The sequence below is a fragment of the Dasypus novemcinctus genome, chromosome 13 (assembly GCF_030445035.2).
Source record: "Dasypus novemcinctus isolate mDasNov1 chromosome 13, mDasNov1.1.hap2, whole genome shotgun sequence".
NCBI classification, from domain to species: domain Eukaryota; kingdom Metazoa; phylum Chordata; class Mammalia; order Cingulata; family Dasypodidae; genus Dasypus; species Dasypus novemcinctus.
In genome coordinates this window covers 19,982,783-20,003,312 of record NC_080685.1, presented here as the reverse complement: position 1 = coordinate 20,003,312, position 20,530 = coordinate 19,982,783, and the positions used below count along the sequence as shown (strand labels likewise).

The window sequence follows — 20,530 nt, the reverse complement described above, 5'->3', positions numbered from 1 at the left end:
AGCTCTATTAGCAGCTCAAGTTTCCCTCTCTTATTCCCAGAGAGTGGAGATCATGCAGCTGCCCCAAAAGGTGGGGAAGGAATTTGATGCCCCCACAGGGAAGGGGCTAACTGAAGAAATACAGAGTATATGTCTGGGGGATTACAATTTATGACAACATCTGATAGGCTGAAATGTGAAGAGAACTGGGGTATGCTACAGAAACGCCAAGCCTGCCTCCCCACCCCCCACCACATGCGCACATACATGAACACACACACAGCAGTGATACGTCCTGTCTATCCTCCTATTTCTATATTGGAAAGTACTTGTATGTCCCTGTCTCAGCTTCTCAAATTCAAGGGTTTCTAGATTTTTTAAAGCACAGTCCATGAATGATTCATGCTCAGTTTACATGAAGATCACCAGGGCACTTACAGCTTTCTTGCATCAATATACATATATAATCTTCCCCCCAATATTTAAGAATTAACTGTTTCTTCTCTCAATAAGCTTTATCCTTTATCTTTCTGCTTATCTCATCAGACTGTCAATACCAGTTCCACTAAAATCACATTTATCAATGCTCTTGCCAAAGCACTCTCCTACTTTATTTGAAGAACCAAGAATTTTCCAAGTAAAAGTTACCCACAAGCTGTTCATCCACTTAATTTCTGAATGATAATAATAACAGTTATCTTAATAACTGTTTAGCAGTTATTAAGGTATTGGATTCAAACAATAGATCCAAATTCAACTTCCCATATTATTAGCTATTCCTATCGTTTTCCAGGGTGATTAGGTTCAGAATCATCAGAAAATAATTATTCCTATTAACACCATCTACCACCCCTTGATACACTGAGGCTTTCAAATTGTGCTTTGATGATTTCTTCCAGTAATTTTTAAGTATGGTTGTTTCAGGTATGGTCAGGGCCATCCAAAGCACCCAGGTTTTGCTTTGCTTGAAAATCGCCACTGACATAGCTCCTTTGTAAGGTTTGGGCATCTCACTGATCCCACTAGTCGGGTGGAGACTTGAGATCCTTCTTCCTTAGCAAAGGATAATGCCGTGATGGAGCCGATAGAGAGATATTTTCTACAAGGCAGCTATAGATCTTCTTTTGCAATCTGCTCATTTGGTAGTATCACCCTGCTCCATCATTTATCACCACCCTTGCTAAGTTGGAGGGCAAAAGGCACTTTCCAGAGGCATTTTCTATATTTCAAGCTTCTTTAAAAAAATTTTTTTTAAATCATAAACAAAAATTTGCAAGGGGAAAACACTATCTGCTATATAGCAGTATGTAGAGTGAAGAACTGAGCCCTGGCTGTTATTTTAGAGGCTTTCAATTTAATTTCATAAACATGCATTAAGAAGTTGCTTATGTGCTGAGCACTGGAAATACAGAGGTGAATAAAAACATACCCTGTTATCAACGTGTTCAGAGTCCAATGGGGGAGGCTGACACATGATTCAAAGAAAGAAGTAATAGAACGATGATACTTAAAACAGGGATTTAAGAACATAACTTAGAGAACAATTAATTTTCTCATGGTTCAGAGGACAGGGTCTAGGAAACATCCCAAGGGAAATAAAAGAGAACATTGAGTCTAGGCCTGGAAGGATGGGTATAAAGACAGAAGGGACATGACAAAGGTCCAAAGACAGGAAAATGAAGGGCGAGTTTAGGCTTTCATTTTGTTCCCTCGTGCCTAAATAGGCACCAAGTACTCCCAGGACCTCTTCCAACTTTCTTTTTACCTTTCCCTCTCCTTAAGCCTTCCTCCCCAAACACTAGCCTTTAGTGGGAGTATTACAGGGAGCCAAGGGGGGAAATCATTCCTTCATTTCCACCTTCATCCTCAAATACTAAAGATTCATTTTAACTTATTTACAATTCCCAAAGATACTTTTTTATTTAAAGGAGGTACCAGGGATTGAACCTAGGACCTCATACATGGGAAGGAGGTGCTCAACCACTGAGCTACATCTATTCTCCCCAAAGATACTTTTTTTTAAAAAAGATTTATTTTTTATTTATTTCTCTCCATGCCCACCCACCCAATCAGCTCTCTTGTGTCCATTCACTGTGTGCTCTTCTGTGTCCACTTACATTCTTGGCAGCACTGGGAATCTGTGTCTCTTTTTGTTGTGTCATCTTGCTGCGTCAGCTCTCCGTGTGTGTGGTGCAACTCCGGGGTGGGCTGCGCTTTTTTTGCACGGGGTGGCTCTCCTTGTGGGGTGCACTCCTTGTGCATGGGGTTCCCCTACATGGGGGACACCCTTGTATGGCACAGCACTCCTTGTGCACATCAGCACTGCACATGGGCCAGCTCACCACACGGGTCAGGAGGCCCTGGGTATCGAACCCTGGACCTCCTATATGGTAGGCAGACACTCTATCAGTTGAGCCACATCCGCTTACCCCAAAGATACTTTATAATGTCAGCAAGAAAGTCTCAGGATTTGTACTACTATAATAATGCATACAGAGAGGGCAGAAGAGAACTGGAAAAGTGAAAAGGCTCTGGATTTAGGTGGGTAAGAAAGATAGGTAAATATTTTTCCCCCACTATATTTATACTAAAAAGTTTGTTCCTATTTTAAATACCATTTTAGAAAATGTATTTTGCTTTTTTTTTTAATATTTACTTATTTATTTCTCTCCCCTCCCCCCACCCCAGTTGTTTGTTTTCTGTGTCTCTTCACTGTGTGTTCTTTGTCTGCTTCTGTTGTTGTCAGCGGCATGGGAATCTGTGTTTCTTTTTGTTGTGTCATCTTGCTGTGTCAGCTCTCCTTGTGTGCGGCGCCATTCCTGGGCAGGCTGCACTTTCATTCGTGCTGGTCGGCTCTCCTTACGGGGCGCACTCCTTGAGCATGGGGTTCCTCTATGCAGGAACACCCCTGCGTGGCACGGCACTCTTTGTGCACATCAGCACTGCACTGTTTGAACCGCAGACCTCCCACGTGGTAGACGGATGCCCTAACCACTGGGCCAAGTCCGCTTCCCTACATTTTGCTTTAACTTACATTGTTCTTTCTAATAAATGTCCTCAATAAAAGGTGAACTATGTAAGGGATTAGGCTCACTGTGGCCTTCTCAAACATAACTCTATACACAGAAAAGGGAGGGGGGCATGTAACAAGACAGGAAGATTGCTCAAGTTTTCTGTTTGTTGGGGTCCCCACAGTGTTAGGCATTGAACCAAACACACTTTCTGTTCTAATTCCCATATTCTTCAAGTTCATTTGACAAGAACTATTAGATTCTGGTCGAAATGAAAGAAACATTTTTAATGTTCAAAGATTCATTTTTCATATTTTAAGTTTAAAACCACACTCAACCCTTGCAAATATGAAAGGGTGAGAACAGAGGGATAACTGTCACCTACTTTCTTCACTGTGTAGTTCTAGCCCTGAGCATTTTTAAACAGTAGGGTTTCATAACTAGTGCCAAGGTAGGAACAAAGGCATCTACAGGTAACAATTTCTGGACTGCCTTTGCCTAAGTTTACAGCTCAGTATGCTTTCTTACATTGAATTTTCCTCAGTACTTATCTTGCATGAAATGACCACCATGTTACTATGGACAACCACCACCGCTCACCACCTCCACTGCTGCCACAGTCTACTGAGTGCCAGTACTTCATATTCATTATCTCATTCAGTCCTCACAAAATCCTGCAGAGTAGCTACTGTTTATCCCTATAGATGAGGAAACAAGAGCCCTAAAAGGATGAAGTAATTTGTTCAGGATCACACAGCTCAGGGCCTGGACATGAAAACTTATCTGTCTGACTCCAAACCTTTACTCTTTCCAATATACCCCATTTCTATCCACACATTTACCCAGATTCTCCTCTGTACTTGCCTTAACCCCAGGGAAATGACCCCTGAGAAACTGAGCTGAAAGGAAGTGTGGGCGCTGTTGGGCTAAGGAGATGGGATTTAGACTTGTATCCTGACACCAATTTGTTTCTTGAATACTAACCCATTCTGGATGGACACAGCTCACACTGTATCTGAGTACTGGTATGCCATGTGACAATGAATTTAAAAACCTAAAAGAGAAGTAGTTAGTATGGCTTTTTATATAGGTCCTATTCTGAAAAGTTGCCATCTATCCATTTTAATACTTCCCTATCCCCATCCAAATTTCTCCAGAATAGTCACTCCTTCCAAGAGCCCCATCTGTGATAACACTTACCCTTGTCCCCAACTGCAAAAATAATAAGCCTAAAGGGTGATGGAAACAGACACAATCAAAATGGGAAAGACCATTCATGAACAAGCTCTGAGGCGTCTCCTTACATCTTTCTTCTCTTGCCAAGAGAGACACTGAGTACATCTTCTATGTTCCAAATGTTGCCACACACCCTCATTTGGCACCAGATTTGCAGAAACACATATTCAAATGCAAATGGGGCAAAAGTCACAGGTGCAGAGCCCAAGACTATGCTATATAATAAACATAGTGAGATTATCATTTTTCCTCAGTGCAAGACCTACTATTATAACTGCTGCAAATTATAATGCTTCACTGATAAAGTCCCTCCAAGCAGAGTGCCACTTGTGAGCCTTCCCGTGACCGCTAAGTATGGGCTGACTTGGCGCCGATGCAGTAACATCCCACTTTTCTCCAGTACAGGCTGCAATTACATCCTTCACTCAACAGTCTAGTCACTGAAAGTGCCCATGCAAATTGGAACTCTGGGAGCCAGGTTTCTGGGGTGCTTGGCCTCAATAGCTACAGTGAGCTCCAAACACCACTATGTATCTGCAACAACTCTGAATTTATGACCTGTTTGCTCTTGCAAACTGTCTTTGTCCTAAAAGGAATTAACATTATTTTCTTGGTGCTATCTATCAAGGTTAAGAGAAATTGCCTGAGAGTAAAAAAGGTAAAGGCAATTCAAGGAAGTATCTCCTTCATTTTGCCCTATGAGGTCATCCGGCATCTAAATACTGAATAAATTCTCCTCTTCATCTCCTGAATCAGATAAGACACCTATATCACTCTTCCCAAACAGATGTGAAAAAAGCCTGCTTTGGATTCAGTCATACCACCCAGGGATGGTGTATGGTCTCTCCACCCACTTCTAAAACTTAGCTTGTGTCTTTCCTCTTGGAAAAAAAATATTAACAACCAATATTTACAAGGTACTGAGATAGGCTCACTGCCTCCTCCCGCCCTCCACCCAAGTGCTGGCAGTTGGCGCAGTCTGTCTCAGAGCTCTAGACCAGAAGTCAAGAGATGATTTTTTCTTTCCAACTATCTTTTTATTCACATATAATCTTTCACTGTTCCTTTTCTTTATAATGTCTTTTTTTAATAATTTTCAAAACATAACATACCCCTTAAAGAAATTTTAGAAATGAGAAAAGTGTATAGAGAAGAATAAAAATAATTGAAAAAAATGCTACCACCTAAAGGCAACATTGTAAAGATGTTTATGTATTTATTTTTTGTTGTTCTTTAGTTCATTTGCCTGAGTGAATTCTACAAAAGAGGAATAATACTGAACTTAATACAATTTTGTATCTTCCTTTTATTTATAGTGCTGAAATCAAAGGTTGTGAGGAATATTTTTATAGGTCGAGGAAGAGTCAGAGAGAATGGGAAGAGGGAGGAGGCAGGTTGGAGGAAGAGGAGGAAAAGAATTTCTCAACAACATTATAGGACAGCTGAGATTAGAAAGAATGAATTGTGCACCTACCTTCTCAGTATGATTTCAAAATGTACAACAACAAAGCTTATAGATTTCTAGAAGATGAAGCCAACTGAGGGTTACTAAAGGTTGGAGATTGCTAAGGCAATAAGAAATTCCAAAGCAATGCTGAGAAGGTGATTCAAATAGCTGATTCTGAGTTCTAGGCTCAGTAGGGAGTTAAGTGAGATAAGGAACAGATGACCTGGAAGATAGGAAGGAAGTAAAGAACTGGACATTCAGAAAGAACGGGAGGAGTGGGTGCAGTTCAGTGGCTGAGCGCCTGCTTCCCATGTACGAGGTTCCGGGTTCAATACCCAGTACCTCCAAACAAACAAAAAATGAATGGGAAATGGGAGATTTGACCTTGTGGTTAGGGAATGTAATTTCAGAGTAAGGATGCTGAGGGTGGAGAATTTAGAGTGAAGATGAGCTACAAAGGATGACTGTGCTTACAGAAAACTGAAGCAAATTAGAGTTTAAGAACATCAAGATCAAGGTATAACTGTGGTTTATGTGCACACATGGTAACCCCACTAGCATGTCAGCTCCTTGAGGGTAGGGTCTTTACATGACTCACAATTGTGTACCCAGCATTTAAGGAGTCTAGATCATAACAGAAAGTGGATGTATATTTCTTAAAACAATGAATATATACAATTTGAATGTATAACGGCATCAACACTTGATAACCTTAACCTGCTGTATCCACTCCATGATAAGGAGTTGCCTGCCCTACAGTTATTCACATCAGCCTGGCAGGGAATGTTCTCTGGAGAGTTTTTAATTGAGCATCTGCTAAGTGCTTTGAAACAATGTTAGATACTGAAGATTTGGAGATAAGATAGTCCTCACAAGGTTTATAGGGAATACCAAATAAACCACCAGCAATGCGCTATGACAGAGTAGGCAAAGCCATGCTCTGGCTACAGAAAACTCCCAGTACTAAGGGTGTAAATACCCAGGAATAATCCCAAAAGGATTATGCTGATGCTAACCTTTGAAGGATAAACAAAGTTGTCTTGGCAAAGGCAAGGCTAGGTGTGTAGGTGGGAACAACTGGTGTATGAAGGCCCACTCATAATAATTTTAGCTCAGGATGGGTAAAGTGAATATCACTCTACAACCATTTCCCTGGGTCTGCCAGCAAAAATGCTGTTCCTCTAGTGCCAATAATCTGGAAATCTCTAAGCAATGCACAGAAGAATCTTTCTGAACACAACTCAGTTCCAAACTTCATCTGCTGTTACTTGGTAGACATAAATGTAAATTTCTTCTTGTTTTAAAAACATAGGTTAACTAAGTTTTAAAGTAGCATAAATGGTTATTGCTTGTAATCCCATTACCAAATACAGCATTTCTTTTCTTTTCTTTTTCTTCCTTCCAATTGACATCCTAATATGCATGCACAATTTTGGTGTAATTTGTATGTACTTTTACTTTCTTATTTTTTAATTTTTTGCTTCTTCCTGTTTCAGAAAACAACTTCAAGATGGTAACAGATGTTAACAGCAACACTACAGCATTTTACCCTAGAGAAGGGTAAAAATTTGCAAATGTTGCTACTGATACACCTAGGATATGCCACTCTAAAACTATGTGCCTCAGTTTCCCCTTCAGTAAAACAGGGATTCAGTTCTTTAAAAAGGTATTTAAATTGAATAAAATGTCAAATGTATTTTTAATGTATTTTCAAGAACCACAAGTATTTGACATCGTTATTCTACTTCTGAATATCTATCAGTCAAAAATAATCCTAGGGAAGAAGATGTTTTAGGCACCTAGATTTTTACCGAGTGGTATTTATAATAGTTAAGAATTGGAAACCTAAATGCCTCAGGAAAGGGGAATGATTATGTAAAATATGGTAATTCCACATGACATGCTTTCACATTATGAATAATAATATTCCACATTATTAAATTTAAAAATACATATATTTTCAAATCATGTGAAATACTAGCAATTACTCAATTTTCTTTCCATCAATGCTTTCTACGTATCTGCAGTTATTGCTTCTTTACCACCCTTCCAAACTGCCCATAACGAGACGAGACCAGACACAGGCTACCTCTTCTCCTAGCTGGCCTTGGAGAAACCATGGAAGAAAGACATTCCTGCAGATGGAGGCAAGCAGAAAAAGGATTGGAAATAATGAAATAAGGAAAAGTATATCACAAACTATTAGAGTACTACAAAAATACAAGTCGTTTTTGCTGTTATTAACTCATTATTTATAGTCTATGACTAATGAAGTCTTTTAAACATGAGACCTCAGGGGAAAAAAACTAAGATCATGCCTGTCTTGCTGGCTACAGACCTCAGGAGGTTCTCTGAGACACAGAAAAACAAGGCCACAGTGTATTTGACTGTTTTAAATAGAATTGGGTAGAGCTACCTTAGGTCATCATGACATCTTGTTTATTCTGATCTTTCTTCTAAGTTTAAATGCTACTTGAATTTTTGCCAGAGACAACTTGTGGAATGTTCTGAGCCCAGTTTGGAATGTTATTTATAAAATAGGACTTATTTCAACAGGCACAGAACTCCCAGAGTATTCACTGAATGGATGGATGCTCAGTACAGCCTTGTACAAACCATCTTCCCGCCAATAGGCAGGCCACCCAGTCTGGAGGGATCACTGCCATGACAGCCAGCTAACTTCTCTTTTCAGAAACAAAAACAACCCTTCTTCTGGTATTTTAGATCCAGCCTTAGCATGTGTGCTGAAGAAGAAGGAGTCAGGGATGGAGACCAATCTGATCTGGGGTATGTGGGAATTAAGTGAGAGAGGCAAGGGGCAGCACTGATGCAGGCAACTTCCCTAAGCCAAAATCCAAGGATAGGCCAGAGTTGCAAAAGCAGAGATCTTCCTTACTACAACTCAGAAAATTAAGTGCTACCAGTCCTGAATGTTAAATGGTAAATTTATGCTGCAATAATAAAATTATGAAAAGGGGCATTTTCCTGACAATGCTCTATACAAAGCAGCAGAGCAAAGGTAAGCAAAGACATCAGAATCAAACACTTTCGCATATTGTCACCTACTAGTTGTGCGAATCACAGCAAATTATTTAACCTCCCTAGTCTTACCTGCCACATCTGTAAAGACTGGGAAATGCCACCAGGTATAACGACACATAGTAAAGGGGACTCTATTAACGCACCATGACTTCAAAGAGAAATAAATGCCCATGCTTCCTCTAGGCTAAGAGTTAATATAGAGCAGAGAAGATGCAAGTAAATTATCAATGGTGGTCTATTAGGTACAACATAGCCATGATAAATGAGGATAGCTTGTCTTACATGAAGGCTTCACTTTATGTGGGAGAAGAGCAACAAAACTAAAATATTTAAATTTTGAAACATTTTCCTTAGATGTTACTTCTTCAAATTGCCACAGCTACAATAGGCAAATCCTATTAATGCTTGCATTTTATTAATCAAATTACAGGGTAATATAAAACAAACCAAACGGACTAACTACTTTACTTCCCTTCCTGATCTTCTGTCTTAAAAGCAGCCTTGAAATTTTTTCAAGTTCACTTTTTCTTATTTATCCAAAGAAGCCGTGTTAGGTTCACATGTGATGATTTGCCTGAGTTTTATTCAGTTTCCCCATAGACCACATGAAATAAGAACATTTCCCTCTAAAAGGGGAAGAGAATGACTCATGATTTATCCATCATTTAACAGTGTGGTGTGCTGAATAATGCCTCCCCCCACCCCAAGATGTCCTCATCCTAATCCCAGACCCTGTGAATCTACCATCATACATGGTGAAACGGACTTTGTATATGAGATTTAAGTTAAGGATCTTTAAAAAAAAAACTTTTTATTGTAGTAATGTATATACCATTCGAAATTCCCTGTTTTAACCACTTTCAAGTACACAGTTCAGTGGTATTAATTACACTTTCAATATTGTGCTATCATCGTCAACACCCATCACTCAAACAGAACCTCTGTACCCATTAAACAATAATCTCCCATTCCCTTCACCCTCTGGCCCCTGGTAACCTGTAATCTCCTTTCTGTCTCTATGAGCTTCCTTTTCTAGGTATTTCGTATAAGTGAGATCATACAATATTTGTATTTTTGTGTCCGGCTTCCTTCACTCCACATGGTATCTTTAAGGTTCACAATGTTGCAGCATATCTCAGAACTTTGCTCCTTCTTATGGCTGAATAATATCCCTTTGTATGTATATACCACATTTTGGACATTTGGATTACTTCTACCTTTTGGCTAATGTAAATAATACTGCTATGAACATTGGTATGCAAATATCTGTTTTAGTTTCTGCTTTCAGTTCTTTTGGGTATCTACCAACAAGTGGGATTTTCAGGTCGTTTAGTAATTCTGTGTTCAACTTTCTGAGGAACCACCAAACTGATTTCAACAGTGGCTGAACCATTTTACAATCCTACCATAAATTAAGGAGTCTGAGATGGGGAGATTATCCTGGATTATCTAGGTGGGCCCAGTGAAATTGCAAGGATACTTAAAAAAGGGTCAGAATGAGAAAAGGGGATGTGCTGACGGAAGCAGATGTCAGAGCGAAGCCATTGTTAGAAGGGGCCTCAAAGCAAGGAATGCAGGTGACTTCTAGAAGCTGGAAGAGACAAAGAACGGTTTCTCTCTTAAAACCCCCAGAAGAAAGGTAGCCCTGAGAACTATTTTAAGACTTCTGATCTCCAGAATTATAAGATAAATTTGTATTGTTTAAGCCACTAAATCTACAGAAATTAGTTACAGCAGCAATAGGAAAGTAATACAAAGTCACCCTGAAATACCACACAATGCTCTAAGGCAGAAAGTGTAGGGAGTTGCCAGTTCGGATAGGTGAATAGTACACATTTAGAGCAGAAGAAGCTGTTTGCCTGATTGATACTAGACTTACGAAGTGAAGAAAACTACCCTCATCGTGTTCTTCATCATCTTCACGAGCTTCTTTCTTTGACAGCTCTTACCCTATTCATGGATATCAGTTTAATTAGTGACCAAACCAGTTTTTCCAAGGCCAGTGTCTTCATGAGAGATCTGTTATTCTGAACCAACCACACTCACCTCAAATGATTTAACCAAAGAGTTTGGCAAGAGTCAGGCTATATGCCCAGAAAAAAAAAAAAAAAACTCCCATTGAGCTGTAGAGGGGCAGGTGATGTACATCTAGGAGTTGGGGGTGTCTCACTTTGAGAACTCAGATACCCCACACTGTCTTTTGTGGTCAGACCGAGCACGATAAAGGACTTGGAGGCTCATGTGAAGAATTCCTCAGAGGGGGCTTTTCAGAGCTTCCTAGAATGAAATATGAGGACAGAATCACAATCTGATGTTTATCCTTAAGCTTAGGAATGGCTGGCTTCAGACCCACCTCAGAAACTTGAGTTTCCTATAAGACTCCAGTGAAGCAAATAAGAGCGTAGGCTTTTGAATTACATAGTTCCAGGCTGCATTTCTTCCGTAGCTATGTGTACCAGTCACCCCAGGCAAATTATTGTATTTAATAGCTTTAAAATTCAACTTCTTTGTCTTGAAGATGGATATAGCAACACATCTCATAGGGTTGTAAGGATTAAGTGAAATAAAGTATGCAGAGGAGTTAGCACATATTAGAAACTTAACAAATGGTAGCTATTATGATTAATTTCTGTTCTCTGAATCCCTCAAATTGGACTTCTCCACTGTGTTTCCAATGCATATCTCTGCCTTAGTCCTTCTGTATTAAAATTATAGAAAATGAAAAGGTAAAGCGCTCAAGGGCATCCATTGTTTTATCCTTAGTGCCTAGTCCAGTGCCTGCAGGAATTGGACTTTTATAAACATCTTTAGAACTGACCTCACCTGTGAGTAGGGGAGAGTCTGAGACTTCAGCTAAGATCTATGATCCATTAAGTGATGAAATAAAATTAGCAAGTCACAATCAGCATTTTTTAAAGAAAAACAATAAGAAAATATCAGAGTACAAATCACACAGTAAGGTAAAGCACTGTTACATGAAACTTTTGTTTCAGTTACAGATGTGAGTGTACTTGGTTACAATGTAATTATATTTCTTATTGTGGGTAGGGATAAAAAAATGTGAACTTTCTGACTATTCTACTTTGTCAACATTTGATATTATCTCTTTTTCATTTTAGCCATTCTTATTTGTGTGTAGTGGTATGGCACTGTGGTTCTCATTTGCAGTTTCCTGTTGACTACTGGTGTAGAGCCTCTTTTCACAGTATCTCAGCCATTTCACTATCCTCCTCTTTTGTTTTTATTTTTTATTTAAAAAAAAAATGTTTTGAGGTACCAGGGATTAAACCCAGGACCTTGTACATGGGAAGCAGGCTACACCACTAAGCTACATCTGCTCCCCTGGTTATCCTCTTTTATAACCACTTTAGAAAATGAATTGGCAGTAGCTATGAAGGCTGAACACATTTCCAGCCACTCTACTTGCACATATATAGCTAACAGAAATGTGTACATATGTTCACTAAAAGATAAATACAGGAATGTTCATAACAATACTATTCATAACGGCAACCAACTGGCATTAACCCAAATGCCCAATTGCAATAGAATGGATATATAAATTGTGATCTTTTCACATAACGGAGTCCTATTCAGAAGCAAGAATAAATAAACTACAACTACACACAACAATATGGAAGAATCGCACAAACCTAAGGTTTAGTAGAAGCCAGATACCAAAAAGTACATGGTGTATAATTTCATTTACATAAAGCCCCAAAACAGGCAAAACTCATCCATGATTTCAAAAACCAGGACCGTGGTTATCCATGGGGTCACAAGGCGGGCTCTAGGGATGCTGGTAAAGTTCTGTTTCTTGATCTGATTAACTATCACATGGATATAGACAATTTGTAGAATTAATTGGACTATAAATATATAGTTTGTGATTTTTCAGAATTATTTCTGAATTTCTCTGAATTTTTATATCTAAATATAAAGTTCGAGAAAAGCAAATAAAACTTTTTTAAAGTGTGAAAGATACTTATCTAAAGAAAGAATCCCTGATACATTTACATCAAGTGATCATCTAGCCTTTGCTTGAATAACTCCAGGGTCAGGAATCTCTTTACCTGCCCAGGTAGCTGATTTGTCAGAAAGCTTTTCCTTTACACTAAGCTATAACTTGTCTCCCTATAACTTGTTCCAATCAGTGCTTGCTCCATCCTGCTAAGGGACTGTAAATTGATCTAATTCCTCTACCACCAGTGGCCCTCAAATATTTGAAGGGAGTTATCACATACTCCTCCAGTATCCTCTTCTCAGACTACACAGCCACAGTTCCTTTTCATCACCATTCAAGATATGACTTTCAGCCCCTTGCAACCCATTCATCTACTGATGCCTAAAACAGAGACCAGTTCTCCAGGTGAGGCCTGAGAAGAACAGAAAAGAGCAGAGAATAGAATCATTACTTGTCAATCTAGACAGCATGTTTCTTCTATCAACACACCCTCAGCTTCCATTGGCCCTTTCTCTAAAATTCACATTTTACCAGTCACTCCTGCTGAGCTTGACAACCAGCTGAAATCCTTCAGGTCTTTTTCACACATACCATTAAGCCCCAAACTTATCTTTTGTGTGCAGTTGGCATTCTCCTAGGAGAAGAATGCTCGTGTTGCCCCATCCCAGTTATCCAAAGCTAAATCCTCAGGAGGGAGGTGCGTCTGTTAAGGAAACACCTTTGGAAGACAGAAGCCCCATCTTTCACACACACACACCCTCTCATCAAAAAACAAAAGCAAAATCTTTGTCTCAATACTTAATTTTTCCTCCTTACTCCTCCTTCATGTAAGCTCCATTTAAAAGTATATTTAGGGAAAGAAGTGGGGATGGAAAAAATACAGTTCACCAGGCATCTCCAAAATCTGACCTAAAGGTAGGCTGTCACCCTGGCCTTGACAAAGCCTGAGCAACGGAGGGGACCCTGGTCTCTTCTTTTCTCGTTCCTCTCCCAAAGTCAGCTCCACCTGGAGACGCTGGTGCTGAGCTTTTGTGTGACTACTGGAAGGTGAGTTTGAGAAGGAAAACGTGGCAGAAAGTGAGACTGCATCTGACAGTGCTCACAGGGTCTGAAATCCAAGGTATCAGGAAAGAAAGACCTACAGGAACCCCTATAATCTGTGGGAAAGGGAGCCCCGAGCACAAGAAAAGACAGAAGTATTTCTACAGAAATTTTCAAGATGCTTCCCTGGGTATTTTTTAACATCAAGACTAGGTGGAAGGGAGATTCATTTAACGAGGAAAACATAAGAGGACAGAACATGTGCTGGAGGACCAAGAGAAGTGGGCTGGGAATTAGGGAGGAGCAGGCAATAATAAAAAAGAGAAGCTGTCAAAAAAAGGCCCCATTGTGGGGGGCATGGGAGAGTAGGAGCAAGGGGTGACCTCTGTCAGGGCACTGGGAGGCGGGGATGAGTGACACCAATCCCCAAATGCCACAAAAAAAGACCCGGCGCACGTACCTGGTCCACATCTGCTCCATTTCACAGGCACTTTGCTTACTCTCAGGCGCTCCTCACCCCGAGTGGAAACAGCCTGGGACAAGAAGGAGACGGCTTGCCCACGAATCTCCAGGGTAGAAAGCCCCAGCGTCTTCCTCCCCCGCTCCTGCTTCCTGTGTCAGCAAAGAGAGCGCCCTGCTCCCTGCTTTTTTAGCAAACCGATTTGACGTGGCCAAGCCTCCAGCTAACGGTGCGCGGGCACAAGGGAGGGACTGTTCCCAGCAGGCAGCCTCCCCGGGAGGGGAGCGACGCTCAGAGCTGCTGGCGGAGCTGGGGCCCAGGCGCCCTGGCGCACACACCCGCAGGCTGAGACACCACTGGCTGGCACGAGTTGCTCAGCCCCAGCTGAGCTGTCAACCGCGCGGGAGGCGGGGCTGCCCGCAGCCGCTTCGCTGCGGGCAGCATCGGCCCAGGTTACGCCCTGCTTTCCATCTCCCCTGGCCCTCTCAGCTGAAATGCGTGAGGCTGGCGAGGGGCAGAGAGCTTGGGAAGGCACGGCACTGAGCCCTCGGTCCCTCCTCATCCCGGGGAGAGGCTTCGCAGTAAGCCAACCAGCTGTAGGGAGAATTTAGGGAGGAGGTCCTCTCCTCTGCCTGCATCACCCCAGCCACGGGTAATCCTGAAGCCTGAGCTGGAGGCAGGCAAGGTGTCGGTGCGAGCCTAGCTAAACCCAGATGTGTGCATAAAATGGTCAGAGGGCAACATGCAATTTTCTTCCAGAGCTGTAATGTCAATCTCACCAGTAATCTGGGAACAGAGATAGGAAGCTTCCTCGGCAAGGAGGCATCGTAACAAAAGCTTACAGCCTCATTAGCTGCCTCCAGCCCACAGGCTTCCCTTGATGTGATGGTCTGGTTTTCAGTTTCTCAAGCACAGAGGCTGTTGGACTCTACCAATAGCTTTAAGGGCGCAGAAGGTCCATGCCCTTCCTAGCACATAACAAAGCTTCAAGACAATGGCCATCCGTCCTGGAATCTCCACCATAACTGTTCTAAGAGCACGGAAAAGGCAACTGTCTTGCCTGAGAGTCTCTACATCTATTTGTATAGATAGGCTTAAACAAGTCAGAAATACTCTTAGTGCTCCCAGCCCCGAACTCTTTTTAGCTCTAAAATAAACCTTTTTAAAAGTGATATAATCACTGTTATTTTTAGCATTACCACTGACCTTTCTTTATTTGCAAAAAGCTTTACAATGCCAAGATGTGGCAATGGTGATTTAATTATCCTAGTTTCAGAGATGGCAAATCTGAGACCCAGGCTCAAAGTCTCTGTTAAGGCTATGATAGGAATTCCTTCCTCTGTGGTGTGGCCCTTGAGACATGTTTTCTGGATTTTTGGAGATATTAGCAACAAGGCTTCTCCAGAACCTCTCTCAGGCATCCTAGCAGTTGCACTCACTCAGGACGCTGGCATGCCTGAGGCTCTGTGAGCCTGTGGGAAACCTGTATTCTTGGAGCAAACTCTCATGCCTCCCACCTCTGTAGTTTAGTTCCTTTAATTATCGATACAGAGTAGGGGTGGGGAGAACAGGATAACATTTAAAAATTGGACATTCAGAAGAACTGTCTGAAAGTCCGTGAGTCTAGAATCCCTCACCCACAATGTTTAGCTGGAGCTAAGGCCACTCTGCTCCTGAGCTCAGCAGTTACCAGGAAACATATAAGGCCAGGCTCATAGACCACCTGTCTCAACAAGAATCTCCTGCTGCCTGAGGCAAAAAATATATATATAAGAGACAGGAAGAGTCAAATTTCCATCCTCCCTACAAAATATGGTGCTATTTTTAGTTTTGTCTCAAATCAAATTATGGGCCACTGAGTTGTGGAGAGGAACTCTGTCTAGAGCCAGGCATGCGTTGCACTCAAGAAATGACAGCACTAACTAGGTGAACTGTGGGGTCTCAAGGGAGGCTAGAAAATATGCTCATTTATTTTTAAAATAACTTTTTAAAAGGCTAAATACACTTATAAATAATTTGAATAATACAGAAAAGTAGACAGAATAAACGAATAAAGAAATAGATATAGAAAAGAAATTACTCATTAATACCTGAAGATAATCAAAGTTCATAGTTTGTTGAGTTTCCTTCCTGTATTTTTGAACTCTGTCTTCTAACTTGGAACCCCTATCCCACATAAGAGTATATTCTTGAGAAAAGAAATTGCTTTATTTTTAAAATTGCACTTATTGTCAAAGGAAGAAAATTGTAGTGTTATATTTTTAAAGAAAAATATTCATTCATCTATCCCACTCCGCCAGCGCAACTGTTTGTTTCTCCATAGTCCCTCCCTCTAATCATTATCCATATATATTATGTTATCTATTTGTCTAGTTACAACTACAGCTTAGACATAATTTTATATTCTAGGTTTTTTCACTTATTAGATATTTGTTCATGTTTTTAGAGAATGTTCATGCTTATTATTCTAATGACTATATAGTATTTTATAATATCAACAGAATCATAGTTTACTTAATAATATATTATTGCATAGTTACACAGTTTCTAATAGTATACTCATAAATAATGCATTGATGAAGATTTTTTTTGCCTTCATTGTTTTATTCTTTTGAAATTTTTCCCCTAGGATAACTAGGGATGTTAGAGTAATGGGACTTTCTAAAAGACTGTATAAATTTACACTACCTCAACAGCACTAAGATGTATTATTTTCAATTTTTCTTTATTTAATAGTAAAGAAAAATTGAAGAGCAACAAGATATGTTAGATACATATGTAAGTATATAAATACTATATTACTGTCTAATTTTACTTTACATTTCTTATAATATTAACTAATAAGTCACTATTCCATTTGCTTACTTGCAAACCATTACCTGTAGTAGCCATTCTTCATGAAATCTCTGTTGTCACTGTATTAGTCATATTTTTGCTGAAACAATATTGCTTAATGAAAGATACCCAGTATTATAACAACAAACATCCATTTCTCAGAAGAAGCTATGGCTCTGGTATGGGATGACTGACATGGGTTCAAGTCTGTTCCAGGACACACTGAAGAAGCAATGACTACCTGACAAATACTCTTCTCGTGGCTAAATGCAGGAGAGCCAGAGAGTTGGCAGAGACCTATGCTGACTCTTAAAACCTCTGCTCAGATCCGGCACACTGTCCCTTCTGCCATATTCCATTCACCATTGTAGGTTGCAGGGCCAAGTCCAAAGACAATGGCACAAAGACACACAATCTGCCCACAGTGCAGGAGGGCAGAAGGAGTGTTTGCAGAAGAATAAATAATACAAGCTACTAGTTCCTCTATGTAGTTCTTCCTGGCTTTTTGTTAAACTTTTCTCCTGGTTACATGGTAGCTTTATCCTTCCCCACCCCATTTAAAGTTGGTTGTGGCTTTTGACCAATAATATGTATATTGCATTAGCCATTGACATGTGAGAGGAACTCTCATGCAATCACTTCTAGGTAGAAAGGAGAAGTTTCTAAGAGCCAGTACACGATTTGGCCATTGTCATTTCCCACTGTCGTACCGATCCTAGAAGATCGATTCGTGTCAAGATGAAGTTTTCATTAACCTGTGCCTGTGAGTGACTATGATGATCAGTTTCCTACTGACCCAAATTGAATATACAGAATGAGCAAGAAATATATTTTTGTTGTATTAAGTTTTCAAGATTTGGAGATTACTTACTACTTCAGCATAACCTAAGCTATCCTGACACACCATTTTTTCTTCCCATTTTGAGACTGAGGCACAGAGAAGACAGTAGGTCCCAAAGACTGTTGTGTAGAAAGTCACACATTTTCCTCCTGTGTATCTGTTCCCAGTTTTCCAGGTTAGAACTCAAAGAACCTGAGTAGATGATGTTGGTGAATTAAACCGATATGTTATTCTTTGCTGAGTACACTGCTCTTGACTTGGTCAATTGATCATGCTTTAGGGAATACTTGAAATGATGGGAAAGAATAAAAAATAATAAGGTCCTTATATCCAGCTCCAGATACCCCAACTGCACTTTCAGCTTCCATTTCGTTTTTCTATTCCTTTTCCCATCTTCTCTCTCAGCCTGATTATGGATAAAGGTGACTATAGAATGGATGACTGCATGAACTCTAATGCAATAATAAAATAACCATGTTTAACATGTATGTGCCAGATTCTTTTCTAAAAGCTTTGAGTGCACTAACTCCTTTTATACCTGCAAAATATCATGAGGTAATTTTTCTTCTATTTTATAAATGTCTAATGCAGAACACAGGGAGGTAACATAAATTGCCTAAGTTCACAAAGCTGATAGACAGCAAAGCTGGCATTTAAAACAAATCAGGTGGCAGACTTGGCCGAGCGGTTAGGGCGTCCGTCTACCACATGGGAGGTCCGCAGTTCAAACCCTGGGCCTCCTTGATCCATGTGGAGCTGGCCCATGCGCAGTGCTGATGCGCGCAAGGAGTGCCATGACACACAGGGGTGTCCCCCGCGTAGGGGAGCCCACACGCAAGGAGTGCACCCCGTAAGGAGAGCCACCCAGGGTGAAAGGAAGTACAGCCTGCCCAGGAATGGTGCCAACAACAGAAGCGGACAAAGACGACGCAGCAAATACACACAGAGACCAGACAACCGGGGTGGGGGAGGAAGGGGAGAGAAATAAATAAATAAATCTTTAAAAATAAAATAAAATAAAACAAATCAGTTGAGCTCCAGATCGTCATGCCTAACTGTTATACATGCTGCTTCCCTATTTTGACACCTAACATTCACTGAGCATCTAGCTCTGAGGACAATAACTCTGTAACACCTGTCACTTCACTAATCATCGCAGTTGATTCAGCTGACGTGGCTAGTCAGCAGATGTCTCCTTCATCCCTCACAGCTCATAACCATTTCTAAAACCTCAGGTTAAAAAAAAAGCCCTTTCCAGAGGAATTATTCTGAAGTCAAGGAGAGAGTGCCTGTGGTAGATTAAAGATGACTGCAAATACTTATTTCTCCAATTCAGAGGTGGAATCGAATTATCCTCCCCTTTAACCTGGGCAGGACTTAGAGATTTACTTGATCAACAGAATGCAGGGGAAGGGATGTCGTGGCACTGCCAAGGCTTGGTCGATAAGAAAGCTTGCATCTGCAAGACTCGTCGGGCACTTGCCTTTGAAGCCCTGAGCTGCCATGTAGAAGTCTGACCACCCTGCTGAAGAGAGACCACATGAAGACTATTGTCCAGCAGTCAGCACCAAGATATCAGGCACATGAGTGGAACTGTCCTGGACTTCCAGAGCAGCCCAGCCTTCCACTGCACACCGTGAAGTGACCCAGTTAATGCCTCAGGAAATGGACAAATTGCTCAGCTGCCTGTGTAAATTCATGACCAACAAAATCGTGAAATATAATACAACGGTTGTTTTTTTAGAACCACTAAGCTTTAGGTTGAATTGTTATGCAAAAACAGACAACTGGAACAGTGCCTTAGATGAATAAAATAATTTTGATACAGTACCTAAATCATTATGTACTGGGCACCATTATGTATCAGGCACCATTTTGTATGCCAGGGATGCAGCAGGGTTTTTTTTGTTGTTTTTTCTGTGTGTGTGTGCTTTAGGTACTAGTGCAGGGGATTGAACCCCAGACTTTGTATGTGGGAAGCTGGTGCTCAACCATGAAACTACATCGACTCCCTATATGCAGCAGTTTTAAAAAAACAAAGAGCAAAGATCCTATTTTCATGGCCCTGACAGTGTATTAATACAGACTAGACACATAAACAAAAAAATGATTACACTATGCCAGATGATGATAAATGCAGTGAAAAGAAATGAAGTAGCATTAAGAGAGCAACCTTGCAAGTCAGCCTTCTTACAGATGAGCAAACTGGGGCTTAAAGAGTATAACTGCAGGCCAGTAAGAGAAGTAGGTTCCCCAGCATAATACAACCACAGTTTCATGTGTTGAAAAACTTTCCAATAGAGTTCAGAAATTACATATATATAATTAGCACAGCAGGGAAACCCAAAATCTGCTCTTCTGTAGCGAGAGTGGGACCAGGAAAGGGTGGGGAAAAGAGGTGTATGTGGCTCTGAGGACTATACACATAAAGCAAAGTGGCAGCTGTGCCTCAGAGCAACAGAGATCAGGCCCAGAAGTAATTTATGAGATTGGAAAACAACCCTTGGGATAAGGGGAATTACTTGTAGGGGGGAAGGGGCTTCATTTCCTGAATGAACAGTGGAAATTCAGAAGTAGCTAATACTCATGGGACTTACTTTAGTTGCACAAGCTGATGAAACTTAGGGACAACTTGATTACCTTAGTTCATTCCATTCAACATCAGTTCAACAAA

The 20,530-nt window shown here is 40.7% G+C and overlaps 1 protein-coding gene across 25 annotated transcripts in view; it reads right to left on the bottom strand.

Annotated features, from left to right (window-relative positions):
- PDE4DIP (phosphodiesterase 4D interacting protein) overlaps window positions 1–20,530 on the bottom strand; it is a 233,367-nt gene that overhangs the window by 179,077 nt on the left and 33,760 nt on the right. For 10 of the 25 annotated variants that reach the window (XM_058309564.1, XM_058309569.2, XM_058309568.2 and 7 more), the window contains exon 1: window positions 14,181–14,897. The exons of 14 other annotated variants lie outside the window; for them this stretch is intronic. In XM_058309564.1, the coding sequence (XP_058165547.1) occupies window positions 14,181–14,200 (20 nt within the window). In that variant the 5' untranslated portion in view covers window positions 14,201–14,897. Of the gene's footprint in view, window positions 1–14,180; window positions 15,049–20,530 lie in introns of those variants that run through there. One more of the 25 variants, XM_058309563.2, reaches the window with a different exon arrangement.